Source organism: Helianthus annuus, chromosome 2 (genome assembly GCF_002127325.2).
Source record: "Helianthus annuus cultivar XRQ/B chromosome 2, HanXRQr2.0-SUNRISE, whole genome shotgun sequence".
NCBI classification, from domain to species: domain Eukaryota; kingdom Viridiplantae; phylum Streptophyta; class Magnoliopsida; order Asterales; family Asteraceae; genus Helianthus; species Helianthus annuus.
In genome coordinates this window covers 28,479,517-28,498,714 of record NC_035434.2, presented here as the reverse complement: position 1 = coordinate 28,498,714, position 19,198 = coordinate 28,479,517, and the positions used below count along the sequence as shown (strand labels likewise).

The following is a 19,198-nucleotide window of genomic DNA, read 5'->3' as shown; positions in this document are numbered from 1 at the left end:
TGATTTTGAAATATAGAATCAATTTCATTCTTAATTGCTTCTTGCCATTGAGGTCCTTCTGCGGAGGTAACCGCCTCGCGGTAGGTATTGGGCTCACCCTCAACCATATAGCTCATGAAGTCAGGACCAAAAGATTTTTCAACCCTTTGTTGTTTACTTCGTCTAAGCTCACCCTCCTCGACCTCAAGTCGTTCATGAGTTTCATCTAACCTTGTAGACGAACTCGGACCTGCCTCATCTACCCATGTAGATGAACTTGGACCTGGTTCATCTAACCATGTAGACGAACTTGGACCCGCTTCATCAGCCGCTGTTGATGTAGTCGCTTGTGTTTGACCTAACATAGGAAACACATTTTCAAAATATGAGACAACGTTAGGATTTGCCTCCATGATAGTGTGTTTGTGTACATCGGGATTCTTGGACTCATGTACAAGAAAACGATGCGCAATACTTTGATGTGCATATCCAATGAAAATGCGATCAACAGTTTTGGGTCCTATCTTAAGAGCCTTAGAAGGTGGTACAATCACCTTAGCTAGGCACCCCCACACTTTCAAGTATTTGTACGATGGCTTCCTTTTCTCCATAACTCATATGGAGTTAACTCATATGGAGTTTCGTCCCTATTTTTCAAAGGTATCTTGTTGAAAAGATAGTTTGCTGAGAGAATGGCGTCCCCCCACATTTCTCGATTCACTACCGAGCTTATCAACATGGCATTCATCATTTCTTTCAATGTGCGGTTCTTACGTTCCGCAACGCCATTTGATTGTGAAGAATAAGGAGGTGTACACTCATGTACAATGCCACTTTTTGCGCATAAATCCGCAAAAGGTGCAACATATTCACCTCCTCGATCGCTTCTCAAAGCTTTTATCTTCTTTTTAAGTTGATTCTCAACTTCATTTTTGTACAAGATAAACTTCTCTATTGCTTCGTCTTTACTCTTAAGTAAATACACGTAGCAATATTTAGTACAATCATCAATAAACGTGATGAAGTACTTATTTCCTCCATTTTCGGGAACCGATTTTAAATCACACACATCGGTATGAATTAAATCAAGGGGTTCGGTTATTCGTTCAACCGATTTAAATGATGATCTCGTAAGTTTGGATTCAACACATGTCTCGCATTTGTGATTGGACTCGATATGGAATGTTGGTATCAAGTTTAATTTAATTAAACGTCGTAATGAATTAAAATTAACATGTCCTAGTCTACCATGCCAAACATTAGAAGACTCAATCATGTAAGTAGAAGAAGAACTTTCCTTCATTTTCTTGTTTTCGTTTACAACTGAAACATTCATTTTAAACATTCCATTAAGGGCATAGCCCTTTCCAACAAACATTCCATGTCTAGACAAGACAAAATTGTCCGATTCAAACACTAGACGAAAACCAAACTTGTTGAGCATCCATCCCGACACGAGATTCTTCCTTATCTCTAGGACATAAAGCACGTTGGTCAAAGTAAGCTCCTTGCCAGACGTCATCTTCAGGATGACAGTGCCTTCCCCTTTGATGCTTGCGGTAGCTTTATTTCCCATATAAAGCTTTTCTTCACCCGACGCTTCCTTGAATGTAGAGAAAAGAGCCTTGTCTCCACAAACATGGCGGGTTGCACCCGTGTCAACGAACCATCCTTTAGGGTTTTCACCCATCACGTTGACTTTTTCAATCATAGCCGCTTCCTCGGTTATCATTGCGATTAAAGGCATACCATCCTCATCAACCATGTGCACACGCTCACGCTTAGGTTTCTTGCATTGGTTAGCACTGTGCCCCGTCTCGTTACAATTGTAACAAGTACCTTGGAAAGGCGCAGGCTTCTTTTTCACAGCCCCCTTTTTCGGTCAAAGGTTGTTAACCTTTGCTTTCCCTTTGTTGTCCTTCTTACCCTTGCCCTTCTTGCCCTTTGAGGACTCCCCAACTTCCACCATGTTCGCTTTAGCCGCAGCTTGCAAAATGGTGCCTTTTTGGGCCACCCTGTTGTCCTCTTCTATACGAAGACGGATGACAAGTTCCTCAATCGTCATTTCCTTCCGCTTGTGTTTAAGATAATTCTTAAAATCCAACCAAGCAGGAGGTAATTTCTCAATCATGGCTACCACTTGAAACGTCTCGCTGAGTACCATACCCTCAGCGTGGATGTCATGAAGTATAATCTGTAACTCCTGGACTTGGTTCATAACAGTCTTGTTATCAACCATCTTGAAGTCCAAGAAATGGGCGACAACAAATTTCTTTGTTCCCGCATCCTCCGTTTTGTACTTTTTATCCAAGGACTCCCATAAATCTTTGGAAGTCTTGATATTATAGTACACATTATACAACGCATCCGAGAGACCGTTGAGAACAGAGCCTCGACATATAAAGTCCGAGTGCTTCCATGCCTCTACCGCGCTCAGAGACTGAGCATCGGTCTCCCCTTCCGCAGGTTGGGGAACGGTCTCCGTCAAGAACCTCGCAAGGTTCATGGTGGTCAAGTAGAAGAACATCTTCTGTTACCACCTCTTGAAGTGGAGACCCGAGAACTTCTCGGGCCGTTCAGCATGATTTGCCACTGTGGACGCTCCCACAGTGTTGGCAGGGGTACCGACAACGACGTTGACGTTGGTATTTTCAGTCGATATTCTGAAAAATTCCACAAAACCAAGTTAATAAAATAATAAATGTGCTAATTTATTATTTATCCAATGTAAAGAGTTTTTGAAACCACCGCGCAGCTTCTAAGTCCAACTTTGAAGACTACAACAGTAGGTTTTTAGAACTCAGCGACAGAAAGGAGTAGAAACAGAATCTGTTTTGACAAAGTCGCTACTTTGAATCAAAACAGGAAGAAAAATCTGTTTTTTAAAACACAACTGTATGAATTCAAAACTGGTTCGAATCCACAGCAGAATATGTTTGTGATTCTACACGAACGCTGTTTTAAAAAAAATTGTTTTAAGATTGTAGGAATCCGTTCGTGTAAAATAAATAAAATAATTTATTAACTTGAATTACAAGAACAAAAAACAGAATTACAACTGAAAGAATAATACTATTACAACTGAAAAATGGAAAAACAATAACAAAAACTCGAACATAAAAACTGTTCTTGGATGAGGATCGTGTTAGACACGGGTCCCTTAAAACAAATTTCGTGTCTCCCAGGAGAACACGTTTGTTTCCAGGATACAACAGTCACAAGCAGTTGCACTGCCGGTCTTAACTCCAACCCGAAGGTGTACCTTGCTGCTTGAAAGATGAAGTCGCTGTAGGGAGAGATTGTAGAGATGTGTGTTATCGATGTGTTTAGTCTTCAATAGGATGCTCCTATTTATAGTTGCAAGTCTTGAAGAAACTGAAAATGAATTAAATGGGTGAATTAAACTGCATTAAACGTCTTTAATGCACTTTAATTCGTCATTTAATTCTCAGTCAAACGCATTAACTTCGTTAGTTTCAAATGCTGAATGTAACTGCACTAGCATTAACTGCAGCAGGAAGCTTCCGCGCGCGCGCGCGTAAGACACACTGGTGCGTGCAGGTCTACACCCGCATGCGCGGTGCGTCCACTTGGCTCACTGCCATGCGCGCATGCGCTATACTCACTCAGGTCCATGCGCGCATGCGCGCGTGTGCCACGTCACCTGCGAGCCTCTACGAGCACGCCACACAGTCGCGCCGTTTTGGCTCACTTAGGTGCGCCGCGCACGTCACCTCAGCGCGCATGCACCATGCGCGCAACCGCGCGCGGACCCACAGAGTCATGCGCATGCATCCCACATCACCAACCACTTGGTCCTTGCAACCCTTGTGCTTCACCACGCGCGCGCGGTCAAAAATACAAAGGCGGCTCTCAAGCGGCGATGCGAAGTGCAAAGTGCGCCATCAAAGCGCCATCAAAGCGCCTCATCGCCCACGCCACGCGCGCGCGCGTGCGGGTGCGAGTTAGGGTGCTCTGCACCCTTCCGCGAGTACACTAGTGAGTGCTTCCATGAAACAATAAGGATGGAGAGATCCTACTTAAATACCCCTTTAAGTTCCATCTCTCATCCGATGTGGGACAAGGTGCCACTTTCCCACATATTTCAGCATTCAAGTTTCAAACACCAAAATTTGAGCATCGATATCTCATTCATCTTAGCTCCGTTTTGGATGTTGTTTAGTTCGTTGCGATGCCCTTCCAACGTAGAACACAAACCCACAAATAAATATATAAAATCCACTCATTTTATTATATTTATTTTTAGTCCAAAAATAGGAAAAAAAAACATTTTCCTAACAAAATTTCCAACCGTTTTTCCATATTCTTGAACTTGGCGGACAAGTATTGGACTTGCTAATTTAGTTGGGAGACGTTTTCTTTCAACGCATTAAATTCCGCTTGTGATGGTGATTCGAATTTGCACAACAATCGAGGCATGCATTTCGCAGCTTTCGCCCAATTCCTTGGATCCAACCTCTCCTTTCACCAAGGATGTGTCCGAGGCATCTGTGATCTGTCTCATCAATTGGTTTATCCTCTTGCTTCCTTTTGCATTTGAGCGCACTCTCCTTCAATTTGATCTTCTAGTAAACAATAAAATACGCAACTATGGTCCTACGACATGTCGTTGGGATATGCCAAAAAATAGGAAAAAAATTAAATGACCTATCGCTACGACACGTCGTCGGGAAAAGTTTTGGTAATGGCGCACTCTTTTCCCTCCTTGTTCAATTTCACCTGCCCAGCCTTTTCACGACGACATGTCCTCGGGATAGGCCAAAAAATATTTTTTTTGGTTGAGCTTGTGACGACAAGGTGTCGTCGGGAAAAGGTTGTTGTACCTGTATATTTTGAGATGTTACTAGCACACATAATTGATCTATTGAGACGGTGGAAAAGTGCAAGTGAAGCGGCATTGTGACCGCTCCAAAAATAGCGCTACAAAGTATCAAACTATTAATTGAAGCGGTTTCAACCACTTCAGAAATAAAAAACCCGCCCTAAAGAAACACATTTAACTAATTTTGGAGCGGTTTTCTAAATTGCTTAAATAATACTTATTTATAAAAAAAAATATCGCAAAACATGTTGCTATAAATCTTTTTTTTTTTTGTCATTTTTGAGTTATTGTTTTTAAAATTTTATCCCTCAACTTTCAGCATAGACAATTACAACCCTTTAATTTTCTAAAGACTTTGTAATCAAACTTTACGTATTTATTTTTATGTAAGTGTTGCTATAAATTCAAGGTGATTTACGTTTCGACGTAAACTTTTCCCGGAAATGAGTTGGGTTAAATATAATATGTTTTATACTTATGATTATATATATTTCCGTTGATTTACGTTTCGACGTAATTTTTCTTCGTAAACATGTCGGGTAAAATATGATAAGTTTTGGTGCTTATTTTTATATACGTTTTCAGTAGATCTATGATTTAATGTAAATTACATTTAACAAGTTGTGTGAATAGTACTTTTATCCTATTGGTTTTTTTGTTTCTTTCTTAAGTTTTTTTTTTCTAGACTTTATTATTTTTACTTTTCTTTGTTTTAATTTTACGTTCCTTTTTTTATTAAAGTTATTTTTAAGATATCTTTTTCTTTTATATCTACAATTAATTTAAACTCAGCTTGTATAATACATTACTAACTTGTGTGAATAGTGATTTGAGGGTTTTTTTTTTTCCTCTTTTTTTTTGTCTTCTTTCTTCTTTTCTTTTTGTCTTTAATATTTTTTCTACTTTTCTTCTCAACTTTCATCATTGACTGATACAACCGTTTAACTACTAAAAAATCTGTACTTAAGTTTTATGTGTTTATTTTTATGTGGGTATAAATTCAAGCTAATTTACTTTTCGACGCAACTTTTTATTGAAATGAGTCGTGTCAAATATAATATGTTTTAATGCTTATTAATATGTAAATTTTGGTTGGTCAATGTTTGACGAAAATTTGATTTATTTTTTCCAAAAATAAGTCAGGTCAAATATAAAACGTTTTCATTCTTATTTTTATGAGAAAAATACCCGGATAGTACCTGTGGTTTCACATTTTTTCACCTATAGTCCCCAACTTTCTAAAATTACCTGAATAGTCCCCAACTTTTCATTTTTTGTTCCCGGATAGTCCCTGGGTCTAACTTCAGTTTGTTTTCTCTGTTAAGTGGGTGTGAAATGACCAATTTACCCTTTCCTTTAAAAGGCCAAACCACAGGGACTATCCGGACATCTTCTACATTTTTAGAGAAAAACCCCACCACCACACTTCATCTTCAACCTCCACCCACCATCACCCTTCCCCAACCCACAATGAAGCGGCAACGCTCTTCAACGATTCACATGCTTTTTGCAGATCAGACTCTGTGTGAGCAGCCGAGATGTATATTCTAATCCCAACAGGAAGGCTGCATTTATCGACAAACGATATTTTTGAAGTCGTTACAAAAACCGAGTGTTCCTTCAATACCTGCAATGGCACCATTTTCACAAATGCACAAAGTATGACTTGTACCGTACAACCCAATAATGCATACTACTGGAAAGACTTTTAAACACTTACCCGATCAGCAAGATCTTTTCCGGTGACGAAGAACAGAGAGAACGAAATCGATAGTAGAACTGAGGAGAGAGAGAGAGAGAGCGGCGGAGTTAGACGGCAGCGCCGCCGTTAGCGGACGCGGCGGCACGACCTGGTTCGGACCGGCGAGTTTCACCGGTAAAATCTCGTTTTCCCTCATCTTTTGCTTTCTAAGAAAAATGATGATGATGATAGTGATGTTTGCTGTTGATGATGACGATGATGAAGGTGGTGGCCGGCGACGGCCTGACCACCGGAGCTACGGGTCGACGACAACAAGCTCATTGCAGATCTGATTTTGTTTGTTTCACAGGCACAAGTCAACTCTGGTGACTCGATTTATAAGGATTTCAGTTTGGTTCAACCCGGTTCGGATGCGGGTCAACAGAGGTCAAATGGCAGTTCAGGTGACTGTGGTGGTGATGGTGGAGGGTGGAGGAGGGTGATGGTGGGTGAAGGTTGAAGATGAAGTGTGGTGGTGCGGTTTTTCTTTAAAAATGTAGAAGATGCCCGGATAGTCCCTGTGGTTTGGCCTTTTAAAGGAAAGGGTAAATTGGTCATTTCACACCCACTTAACAAAGAAAACAAACTGAAGTTAGACCCAGGGACTATCCGGGAACAAAAAATGAAAACTTGGGGACTATTCAGGTAATTTTAAAAAGTTGGGGACTATAGGTGAAAAAATGCGAAACCACAGGGACTATCCGGGCATTTTTCTCTATTTTTATCTATTCTTTTAGTTGGTCTACGTTTTGACGTAAATTTTTTTCGAAACGCCGCGGCAACGCGTGGAGCAATATAGTTTGTTATATATAGTAGTATAGTAATTTTTTTCAAATATATCTATATTTTGGTAAGGTTTAATTACAAAATGTCATACGATCCCATACGCCTGCTATCACAGACAACGTTGAGTAGTCTACGCCTAGTCGCCTGCCATGTTTAGTTTTGTTACAAATGCAAATATTTTATACTCATAGATTTTACAAATTCTATTAAACTATACTTAAATTTATATACATATAAACAAACAAATATTGTATTAAACTATACAAAGATCTGTATATCAGTAATACCCAAGTTCTATTAAACAATACTAAGATTACCTTCAACACCAGATTTAGGTTTCGTTAAACACCTTATTAAAAATTTCATCGTAATGAACTCGATTTCGCTGATTACCAATATTACCATTGCACAATTAGCCCTACATAGATTATAGATATCGTTTTTTTATACTTCGTATCAATTAGGCCACGTGTGTGAATGTAAACATCGGGTGTAAAAAGAATGATGAGCAAGTAAAAAGATCAACGTGAGATGAAGGATACAAAATAGAGCGATTTTTTTTTGGTGGGTGTTTGCTTCGGAGTCGATTTTAGCAGAGGAATTATGAGTGGGAGATCATTTTTTGGCAGAGGAAGGTGATCATTTGTTGGATATGAGAGATAGTGATTTGTGTGTGTTTTTTATAAATCTGTTTGTAATTAACAAGTAACAAACAAATAAATATAATAAACACATCGTCATAAACACTGTTGGATTTGGGAGTTATTGTCAATGATTCATATAGGCCTGGTCTATTCATACACGCCTTTTGTCTTTTTGCACATCCAAAGCGCCTCGCTTTGGCCAAAGCGGGACGCTTTGGCCAAAGTGAGGCGCTTTGAATGTGTTTTTTAAAACAGATTGGTTGTGGGTTAGTTTGGTAGGGATTTTTGGTTGAATTAGTTTGGTAGAGATTTTTGGAGGAAAAAATTTTTATTTTAGTTTTATTACATATTATTTATAGTTGTTTTATAATTACGTCATTATTTTTATAGAATGTGTATAATATAAGTTCTTAACGTTGTTTATTTTGTTAAATTAAAACGAACACGTTAAATAAAATGTACAGAAAGCCATAAGAATTAAACGTAAACAATCCAGAACCAACGTGATGTAAATAGAAGATTAACTGCAATATATATATATATATATATATATATATATATATATATATATATATATATATATATATATATATATATCTGTTTGTACATACAATACACAACAAAAAGGTACAACTAAGTACATAATACATAACAAAACACTAAACAAACAAAGAAATGTACTAATCCTCGTGCGTGGGGACGGTGGGAGGGGAAGTGGAGGCAACCCAGCAAGCTCTCGTAGATCAACGAGCATCTGGACGATCCAGTCAATGCATGCGCCCTGACGTCTGAGGCGCCGGTCGAAGTCCCGAGCCACCTCACGCGCTGCCGGAGGCAGGTCAGCGTAAACATGCTGCGGGTACTGTGGCGGCTCAGGAGCTGGCTGAACTGGTGGTACCGGGATCTCCTCGACCTGCTCTTCCTGCGCCGGATCCTCGAATATAGGCTGAGCCTGAGCCTAAGCCTGAGGCTGAGCCTGAGGCTGAGCCTGAGGCTGAGCCTCAGGCTGATCGATGCCCAGAGCCTGTAGCTGAGCTTGCCGAGCGGCCTGCTGAACATCAGGAGGGGCTAACACTCCAGGCCTCACCTCAATAACAACCGGGATGACCTCTGGCAACACCTCCGGCTGCCAAATCAGCCCGTCAGCACCCCTGAACCTCAGACCGACATCAAAGGTACGAGTGATCTGCATGCTAGATACTGACGCGCGGCCCAACTAGGATGACGGGACCGGATCGGACAGCAGCGGATCATGCTCGGGAACGATCCCTAGCGAGCGTGCAATGGCGGTGATAAATGAGCTAGTGTGCAGCTGCCCGCGGAGCTGCCAGTGGTATGCAGTAGAAAAGTAATCTGCCAGGCTGGCTGCTAGATCGCAGGGCTGGCGGCGTAGTAGGCAATATAGAAAGAAAAGGTCACTGAGGTTGACCTTCTCCTTGCTGGAACCCCGCGGCACGATAGTCGACGCGATGACATGGTGCAGGTATCGGTGCAAGGGGTCTCTAATGGTGGTGGCCTTTTGCCAGGATTTCCCAAAGGGAGCCCTGGAAATGGCCCTCCAGAAACTGATAAGCGTCTGCCTGTCCATCATCGTAACCGCCTTCGTATATAAATTAGTTTCAAGCTCAGGCTCAGTGTACAAACCTGTATGGACAGCAAACTCCCGCACACTCATCTCAAACTCCTGACCGGCGAGACGGAATGTAACATCGTGGACTGGAAAATCAGTGTCCTCCACGTAATCCGCCGGATGCGGCGCGTATGTAAACGTAGAAAGAAACTCGACCGTAAGCTCAGGGTACGAGTCCTCCATCGCTAACTCAAATAGGCGCGACCAAGGAGTATCTAGTCCAACTATATCACGCGCCCGCTCGACCTCTCCCAAGGTAGTCAGTAGCTCCCAGTCTATCCCTACATGTTCCCCAATCTCTATGGTGCGCAACCTAGCGCATCTCCCCCTCGCCCGTGACCCCTGCGAAAACTGCAGGTACGGACATGCCGGCTCTCCCTCGTCCCCCACCTCTCCCTCAGCCTCCATATGCTCAATCTCGTCATCGGGGGAATCCATTCCTGCACGTTGAACAAATAATAATATTAAATAAACAAATAATATTAAATAAACAAATAATAATATTAATAAACAAATAATATTAAATAAATAAATAAATAATAATATTAAATAAACAAATAATAATATTAAATAAACAAATAATAATATGAAATAAACAAATAATAATATTAAATAAACAAATAATAATATTAAATAAACAATATTAAACAAATAATAATATTAAACAAATATTAATAAACAAATAATAATATTAAACAAATATTAATAAACAAATAATAACTAAACAAATAACAAATTAAAAAAAAAAGATAAACATGAACCAAAGCGCCCCGCTTTGGCCTTGGCGCGGCGCTTTGGTTCTTCATTCTGAAGAACAGAACCCAACAGCGATCAATTAAGGCCACAATCAACAAAACAATCAACATGTATGTTATACCGAAACGATTAAGGGTGTTCGATCTTACCTTTTAGCGGTTGAAACCTTAAAAAACTCGAAATCCGGCTCTAGTGTGTGAGATCGCACCTTATGTGTGTGTTTTTGTGTTTGGGTGAAGTGGGGGAGAAGATGCCCCGCTTCAGTGTATAACGAAGGACCGAAGCGCCCCGCTATGGCGATAGCGCGACGCTTTGGTGTCCAAAACGCAGCGTTATGGCCATAGCGGGGCGTTTTGGGCCTTTTTTAAATTTTTTAAAATTGTTTTTAATTCACAAACGCGTCGATAAATAGTCTAAATTTTACGTTTTTTCCATTATACATCATTTTTTAATATATATGGACTATACTGCAAGTTCTGGATCAAATCGGTTACGTGTGATGTCTTATTCCGTTATCTCGTATCATTTTGGTTTGAAAGCACAAGTACTCCAGTGAGAAGTGTTATGTGTATCAGCCGCCTACCGTACATGAATATGACGTATTTTTTCATTAATTGTAGTATTATGATGTATATTGTCATTTTGGGTCGTACAAGTGCGTATTGAATCTGATTGGGTCGTGTCGGTGACATTCGGTTTTTAACGTACAAGCGCGTATTGAATCTGATTGGGTCGTGATGTAACGCGTATATTGAACAAACACAAACGTGATTATTATTAAACACATTTAAGATACATCGTGAACTTATGGGGTTACATTAAGGTCAGGGGCACGATACGTAAGCATTTCGTACGCGTTGATCTGATCCCTGTATAATGTATACCAGGCTGCTGCGCGCTCTGTTCTGTTCGCTGTCTAGAGTAGGTTTGGGGGAGGCATTGGATAACAACCTCCAAGCTCTACATGTATGAAATGCCCATCGTCGACGAACACAACCGCAACCACCAGGTGAGGTTCCTCAGCTTCGTTTGGCCCGCCCAGCAGAGGGAAAATTGTATCGCTCCCACGAATGTCGAAGGTGTGAACAATCACACCGTATCGTTGGGCAATAAGAAACCCCGTCTCAGGCATCGACATGTAATTTTCGATACCTGCTCGTCCCACCCCCTTGAAATCGATCCGTGTAACCAACGCATCATAATGTCCTATGTTTTCCGGATCGAAAACCTGCCTCCAAAGCGATTCGTTCATACGTAACTCCTTTAGAAGTTGTTCCCGGATCATCAAATATGAATTTTGTTTCACTCCTAACCCAACAGCCACCGATCGAAACCCACAATGACCATCTGGTTTCACGTCCTTTATTCTAACGATGTATGGATGGATCACTTTGGGAATCTGAGATGCGTAGTTGCGGATCGCTATATCCGTCTTAGGACCGAGCTTGATATTCGGGAAATCAGGGTGTAGGTTGAGCGGTTTGTATTCATTTCTCTTCTAGAATCTTCGGCTGATATGTACAAGCTGTGACGGGGAAGATCGTCTGAGGCCTCGACCCAAGTTTCTTCTGACGGAATGTAAGAGCTTTTTCTAGCGGTTTCAACCTTTCTTTCTTCCTGCGTTTTCAATGTTGGGCGACCACGAGTTTTCTTCAGAACAGCAGGAGGTTTTTTGTTATTGTTCCCTGGATTGAGGATTTGCTGAAACTTTTCAAATAAGCTCCTTTTCACTTGAGGGGGTGTTGGATCGATCTGTTTTTTCAATTTTTCAAATTCCGCGTCTACATCGATATCCTCTATGTTATTCCTTGCAGGCTTGAAGTCAAGCTTCTTCCAAAACACGTCTATGTGTGTGATCCGGATTTGCTGACCTGTGGATGAAAACAAATTAGGTGGCAAAATCATAACGAGAAAGGTCAAAAATATTAATTACCTTTATTTTCCAACTTTTCCAAACGACAGGCACATGGAAAACCACAGCTGGTAAAAAGTTGGCAACCACAGCTTGCACCGTAGGCTCTCAACCCGTCTTCCTTACGTTTTAGTTCCATACTCAAAAGCTCAATCGCATATATTGAAACCTTTCTGAGAATATATGCAAGCATGGGCTGATTCTTGTGGTGCGTCATCACTTTTCGGAGGCTTGTTTCAAAGCGACTTCTAATCTCGGCGTATTGTCTATCAACAACATGATAAACATACAGTACAAGTTTATCCAGTGTGTTGCGATGACTTGGAAAGTGACTTTTTAATGTTGCATGCATGCCCTCAACCCTGTTGGTCGTAGTTTGATGAAAGTTGATAGTTTGGTTAATCCAGCAAGATACAAACTTTTCACGGTACGGATCCAACCAGGATTTCTTCAAATAATCAAAAACCTCTAAAATTAAAAAACGTAAATAGTTAGTTTTTGTTATTATATAAAATTTGAACATAATTATGTAAGAAATACTCACGTTCACGGTCAGCTTCTTTCAGCTGTGCTTCAAGGTTTTCCAAGTTATACCTGTATATTTCCTCGGTCGTAGACTCGCACAATGTCCAAAATGTACGTACGAATTCTTTCCACTCCTTGTCAGAGAATTTCTTCTTGCGGTTCTTATTAATATTTTGTTGAATATGGAACCGACAAAGATACTTATGCGCTTTTGGAAAAACTGGTTCACACGCGTTCATTAGCGCAAAATCCATGTCTGTTAAAATCACGCGCGGTTCCATACATCCTACCAGTATAGACTTGATCCTCTGCAACACCCATAGGTAGTTCTCTGACTTCTCAGCGGAAATTACCGCACAAGCAGCCGTAAACGATTTGTTTGTCGACGTCATGCCTACGACCTGAACAAATGGCAGGTTGTACATGTTCGTTTTGTATGTGGCGTCAATCATTAGCACATGCGGGAAGGCACACCACATAGTGAATGATTTTTCGTGAACAAAGAAGACGTCTTCAGCTTCGTTCGATATCTCATTCGTGCGCATGTAATAAGTGTAATTTTTTTCGATAAGAATGTTTTTAAGTTTTTGCATCGGAGACTTACCGACATTTTTTTCGGCGTTGATCTTCTGAACAGCGTTGTGTATATCTTTCGGAATAAGCTTTCTAGCCGGATTGTTTTTTGTCAGCGTTCGCCAGATACTATGGTTGGGAATATCTTGCTCTGCCAACTCCTTAACCAGTTTTTTGTCCCCCGAAGAAAGCCTTCTCGCATACGCGTGACCCTCGAAGTTTTCAATAGGAGTGTGGTTATGCTTCGCCTTCGTCACCTCGATCCTCCAAACACTTCTGGATGATTCCGAAAACCCGATCATCTCGAACGGGCAGCCTATTTTCTTGCTACCCGTTTTCCTCTGTGTAGCTATACTCTTATGCTCCCCACCAAAAGTACATTGAAACCAAATCTTGTAATTCTCTCCTCTTTTATTCGACCTCTTAGTCACAATGAGGTAACCATTGTCTTTTGCCGTGTCTTGTACCCAACGCACCAACTCTTTACGTGACGAAAAGGTCTACGTTGTATCAAACGAAAATGTAACCGGGTAACAACCTTCCTCGTCAACATACACATCCTCCGGCTCACCATCGTCACCGAGGTTCGAATAGACTTGATGTTCAAAGCTCTGTTCACAACCGTAACTCTGGTTTGGATAACACTCCTGCTGTACAAAGCTTTGATCGCCACCGTAACCGAAATTCGAATAACCTTGTAAGCTCTGTTGATAACCGTAACTGTCGTTTGGATAACACTCCTGCTGTACAAAGCTATAGTCGCCACCGTAACCGAAATTCGAATAACCTTGTTGTGCGTAAGGGTCCTCCACAGGGGTATTCAAATCCAGCTTCACCGTGTTATCACGATAACGAATGCCAGATACAACCTCTGTCTCCCTCAAGTTGGACGACACCGGTTTCTCAAACGAGTCAGAAATAGCGGTCCCCTCGTAAGAATCAGGAACAACTGACTCGTCAGAATATTGACCGAAAAGATAGTTACTTAACCACGACATCGTTTTTTCAAAACATGTAACTAATAGAGCAAAGAAGATCGACAAAAAACAAATCGAATGATGAATGTCGAGTCTGTGCAGGGATTTAAAGGCAGCATTTGGGGTCGAAGCGCCGCGCTTTGGCCATAGCGCGGCGCTTAGGGTTCATGGGGCAACTGAAACCTCGTAAACCTTTATGTCTCTGCATGTCAGACAGTCATTCAAACCTCGTATCACCTTTTGTCGACCTAAGCGCCCCGCTTTGGCCATAGCGCGACGCTTAGGGGTGTGAAAATTATTTTTGGCGTGTGTAATTAGCATGTCCCTTCATATATTATTCATATGTCAAATTACAATCAACAGTACAGTGGTACCCCTATCATTAAGTGAACTCTCTCTCTCTCTCTCTCTCTCTCTCTCTTTCTCTTAGGTTCTTATACTTTTTAGCTCCTAGAGTTAAAGTTCACTGAATACATAGTGAATTATTTATAGAGGAGAGAACTTCTGGTGGCGTCACCATGAAAGCGGCCCAAAACAACCCATTAAATATGTAACTACCAGTTGTCACACCCTGAAATTCCACCTACAGAGTTCTACCACGTGACATGTGATAAATATTCCTTCCTCAGTGTCAGCAGAGTATCCTGAGGGGTTTGGCTTAGATGAGGTTCCTTCATCTTTTGGGGAACTAGCTAATTGATGATAAGCATCGGATGTACCTTGCTCACTCATATTGTAAACTAACAATTGTCAAATAACACAAAATAACAATATACATATTTACACATAATCACATAAGTTATTTCCTAACACAATTTATTTAAAATTTAGGTATCAGCAGAACACCTCGTTGGCTTAAACCAGTGGCTGTAGCTCTGATATCACCTTTTGTCGTAACCCCTGACCCCTACCCCGGGAGAGGGAGCCGCAAGATCAGATCAAGTGGTATCGGTGTTTATTAATTTGGCAGCGGAATTTAAACATCAGGGCCGTAGTTAGGAAATATTTTATCAGAGTTAAAACACCAAAGTTTTATAATAAACAAATGGGATACAACCCAAGTTTTCATTACAATACATTTATAGGGATAGACCCTAATTTATTAAAAACAAATCTCCTTTTTAGTTAGGTAACTTGTATAGCCACATCTTTAAGCCTTCAGCTGGCTTCTATTAGCTTCACATTAAGTTAACTGAAACGCATTTTAAAAAAGTTTTATCAGCAAGAAATACTAGCGAGTGCATCCCAGTTTAATGTAAACAATTTTATAACTTTACAACTTTACAGTGTTAAGATTTACAATGTTTATATCTATCCAATTATTCAATACATCATTGCTACTGGGCAACCTTTGTCCCCCATGCCTGCGGTCATGCTACTATTCGCAATAGTAACGAGTGTGAAGTAATGTATACAAAACCCCACACACTGATGATAATTGTAGAATTACAAAAACTTAATCACTGTAAGTGTCTTGATAAATATTTAGGGTTTTGTAAAATATTTGAAACAATGACTCACAAAAATGGTTTATAAAAAGAGAATGTACTCACAAAAGGTGAAAAAAATAAGATGTACTCACATTGCTGACTTAGATAATACTATAGCTTCCTGATGGTTCTCCTGGTTATTATCTATTAAAAATTTAACAATGCATACGTGTTAGTAAGATAACCCACATCACATTAGCCATACAAAACGAGACAGAACTTCAACGACTGAGTCAGGCAGAGCCTTGACATGCGTTACGGAGCCCTAGATCAATCGGGTAGGGTAACAAATACTTGATCGGGGGTTATAATACTTACAACAAGGCCGAGCTTCGCTTCTTAGGGGGTATAATACCCGAGTATTATGTCTACTAGAGATGGAGAGAGAATTCAGAATTGAACGGTTTGTAGAATGAGGCCTTCGGCCCCCTTTATAGGGCTGGACGAGAGGTGGCTCGCGCCCCGCGACGCCCACTTCGATCTCCTTCGCGGCCCGCTTGCAGGGTAGGGTAGGATCTAGCTTGGTCGAGTCAACCAGGTAGCCTTCACACGCGTTAGGAGACGTGGCTTAAGCGGGTTCTGCCTGGTGTCACTTCGTCGCGCCCCGCGACAAACCTAAGGGTCCGGGTCGTGGCCCGCGAGGCCCTCATATTTTTGTTTTTATTTGATTTTTATTAATATAAAGGTTATTTGGGACCGTTAACGAGTATACGAGGTATATTTAGGGCGTTAGGGGTGTTTTAAGGGTTTTAGGAGGTTGTTATATCCTCCCCACCTTGATTCAAAGCTCGTCCTCGAGATCTACTGGAACAGGTGTGGATATTTTCTTTGCATCTCTGACTCGAGTTCCCAAGTGTACTCTGGTGCTCTCTTGGAATCCCTTTTCACTTTGACAAGAACTAGTCTCTTGTGTTTGAGATTCTTGATCTTTCTATCTTCAATCTGGAGTGGTTTCTCTACAAACTTAAGTTTCTCATTTACCTCTATGTCCTGAAGAGGTATTACGAAAGATTCGTCTGCTAAGCACTTTTTGAGATTACATACATGAAATACATCATGTATTCCTTCCATTTCCTCTGGCAGTTGTAGCTAATAAGTACTGGTCCTATTCTTCTAATAATCTCAAAAGGTACAACATACCTGGGGCTTAGCTTCCCTCTTTTAACGAATCTGACTATTCCTTTCCATGGAGAAACTTTTAACAATACATTGTCTCCAACTTGAAATTCTAATGGTTTTCGTCTGTTAAAATTCTATTAATGGTAAATGATCATCCTAATTTCCTACAAAATCAATTACACAGGCTCTAAGCATATCTTCCATCGTATGGATTGTCCATTCGCTATGTCCGTCTGTTTGTGGATGATAAGCGGTGCTTAGATTTAACCTGGTTCCCATTGCTTTTTGGAAAGTTGTCAAAAAATGAGAAGTAAAATGACTATCTCTATCAGATACAATAGATAAAGTAATTCCATGTAATGAAACTATTTCATTTACATATAATTTGGCTAAGTGTTCCATATTGAAAGTTCCCTTCATTGGTAAGAAATGAGCTTTTGTTAATCTGTCTACAATCACCCAGATTGTATCATTACCTTTTCGTGTGTTGGGCGATTTGTGAACAAAGTCCATTTTTATCAATTCCCATTTCCACATTGGCATTTCTAATTGCTGTAATAACCCTGAGGGTTTCTAATGTTCAGCTTTAACCTATGAATAGGTTAGACATTTAGCAACGTAGTTTGCTATATCCTTTTTCATTCCTATCCACCAGAAATTCTTTCTTAGATCTTGATACAACTTATCATTTCCGGGATGTATAGTATATTTAGACTTATGGGCTTCTTCTAAGATTCTCTAGCGTAGGTTTCCTTGTTTAGGTATCCAGATCCTTTTCTTATGGAATTTCCAAATTCTATCTATTCCTTGTTCTAATTCCTTAATCAATCCGGTTAAACCTTCAGCATCGTCCTTGATTGCTGTTTCTTGTACCTCTCTAAATTGCTCATTTAAATCTATCTGTAGATTTAATCTAAGAGAGCGTACTCGTTTAGGCTTTTCATGATACTTTCGACTTAAAGCATCAGCTACTACATTAGCTTTTCCTGCATGATACTGGATATCACAATCATAATCACTAAGAATTTCCATCCAGCGTCTCTGTCTCATATTTAATTCCTTTTGCCCAAAAATGTACCTTAAACTCTTATGATCTGTGAAGAGAACAAACTTATTACCATAAAGATTTCTCCAAATCTTAAGGGCAAAAACTATGGCTCCTAACTCTAGATCATGGGTGGTGTAATTCTCTTCATGTTTCTTAAGCTGTCTAGAGGCATAAGCTATAAGCTTTTGACGTCGCATCAACACACATCCATATCCTAGCTTAGACGCATCACAATAGACTATAAAGTCTTCAGTTCCTTCTGGTAATATGAGTATGGGTGCGTTGGTTAATCTTTGCTTAAGAATCCTAAAGGCTTCTTCCTGTTTTGGTCCCCATTCAAACTTAATTGATTTGTAGATCAGTTTGGTTAATGGAATGGCTACCCTAGAGAAATCTTGGATAAACCGTCTATAATATCCTGTCAGTCCAAGAACACTCCTTACTTCCATTGGTGATTCAGGGATTTTCCATTTAGTAATCGCCTCGATCTTTGTGGGATCCACATGAATTCCTTCATGATTAACCAGATGTCCAAAGAATTGCACTTCTTGTAACCAAAATTCGCATTTTGAGAATTTAGCATAAAGCTTTTCTTTTCTTAACAATGTCAGAAGTATATGCGGATGCTTTGCATGATCCTCTTTACTTTTAGAGTAAATTAGAATATCATCTATAAAGACAATTATGAATTTATCCAGTTATGGTTTACATATTCTGTTCATCATGTCCATAAATGCAGTTGGGGCATTGGTTAAACCAAATGGCATAACTTTATATTCATAATAACCGTACCTTGTTCTGAAAGCAGTTTTAGGAATGTCCCCTTCTTGTACTTTTAGTTGATGATATCCTGAGCGTAAGTCAATTTTAGAAAAGAATCGAGCTCCTTGCAGTTGATCGAACAGGTCATCGATTCTCGGTAGTGGGTGCCGATTTTTAATCGTAACCTTGTTCAATTCTCGGTAGTCAATGCACATACGCATTGATCAGTCCTTCTTCTTGACAAACAGTATCGGTGCTCCCCGTGGCGATGAACTAGGTTGTATAAAACCTTTGTCAAGAAATTCGTCCAATTGTTTCTTCAGTTCCTGCATCTCCGTTGGTGCTAATCTATAAGGTGCCTTAGCAATCGGTGTCGTTCCTGGTATTAGGTGAATCCTAAATTCAACCGCTCT

At 40.3% G+C, this 19,198-nt stretch overlaps 1 protein-coding gene across 1 annotated transcript; it reads right to left on the bottom strand.

Moving 5' to 3' along the window:
• Positions 1-1,861: 1,861 nt before the first annotated feature.
• Positions 1,862-2,485, bottom strand: LOC110892849. The gene has a single exon (XM_022139991.1). It carries the CDS (start codon positions 2,483-2,485, stop codon positions 1,862-1,864), a length of 624 nt encoding a protein of 207 aa, XP_021995683.1.
• Between the last annotated feature and the right edge of the window lie 16,713 nt (positions 2,486-19,198).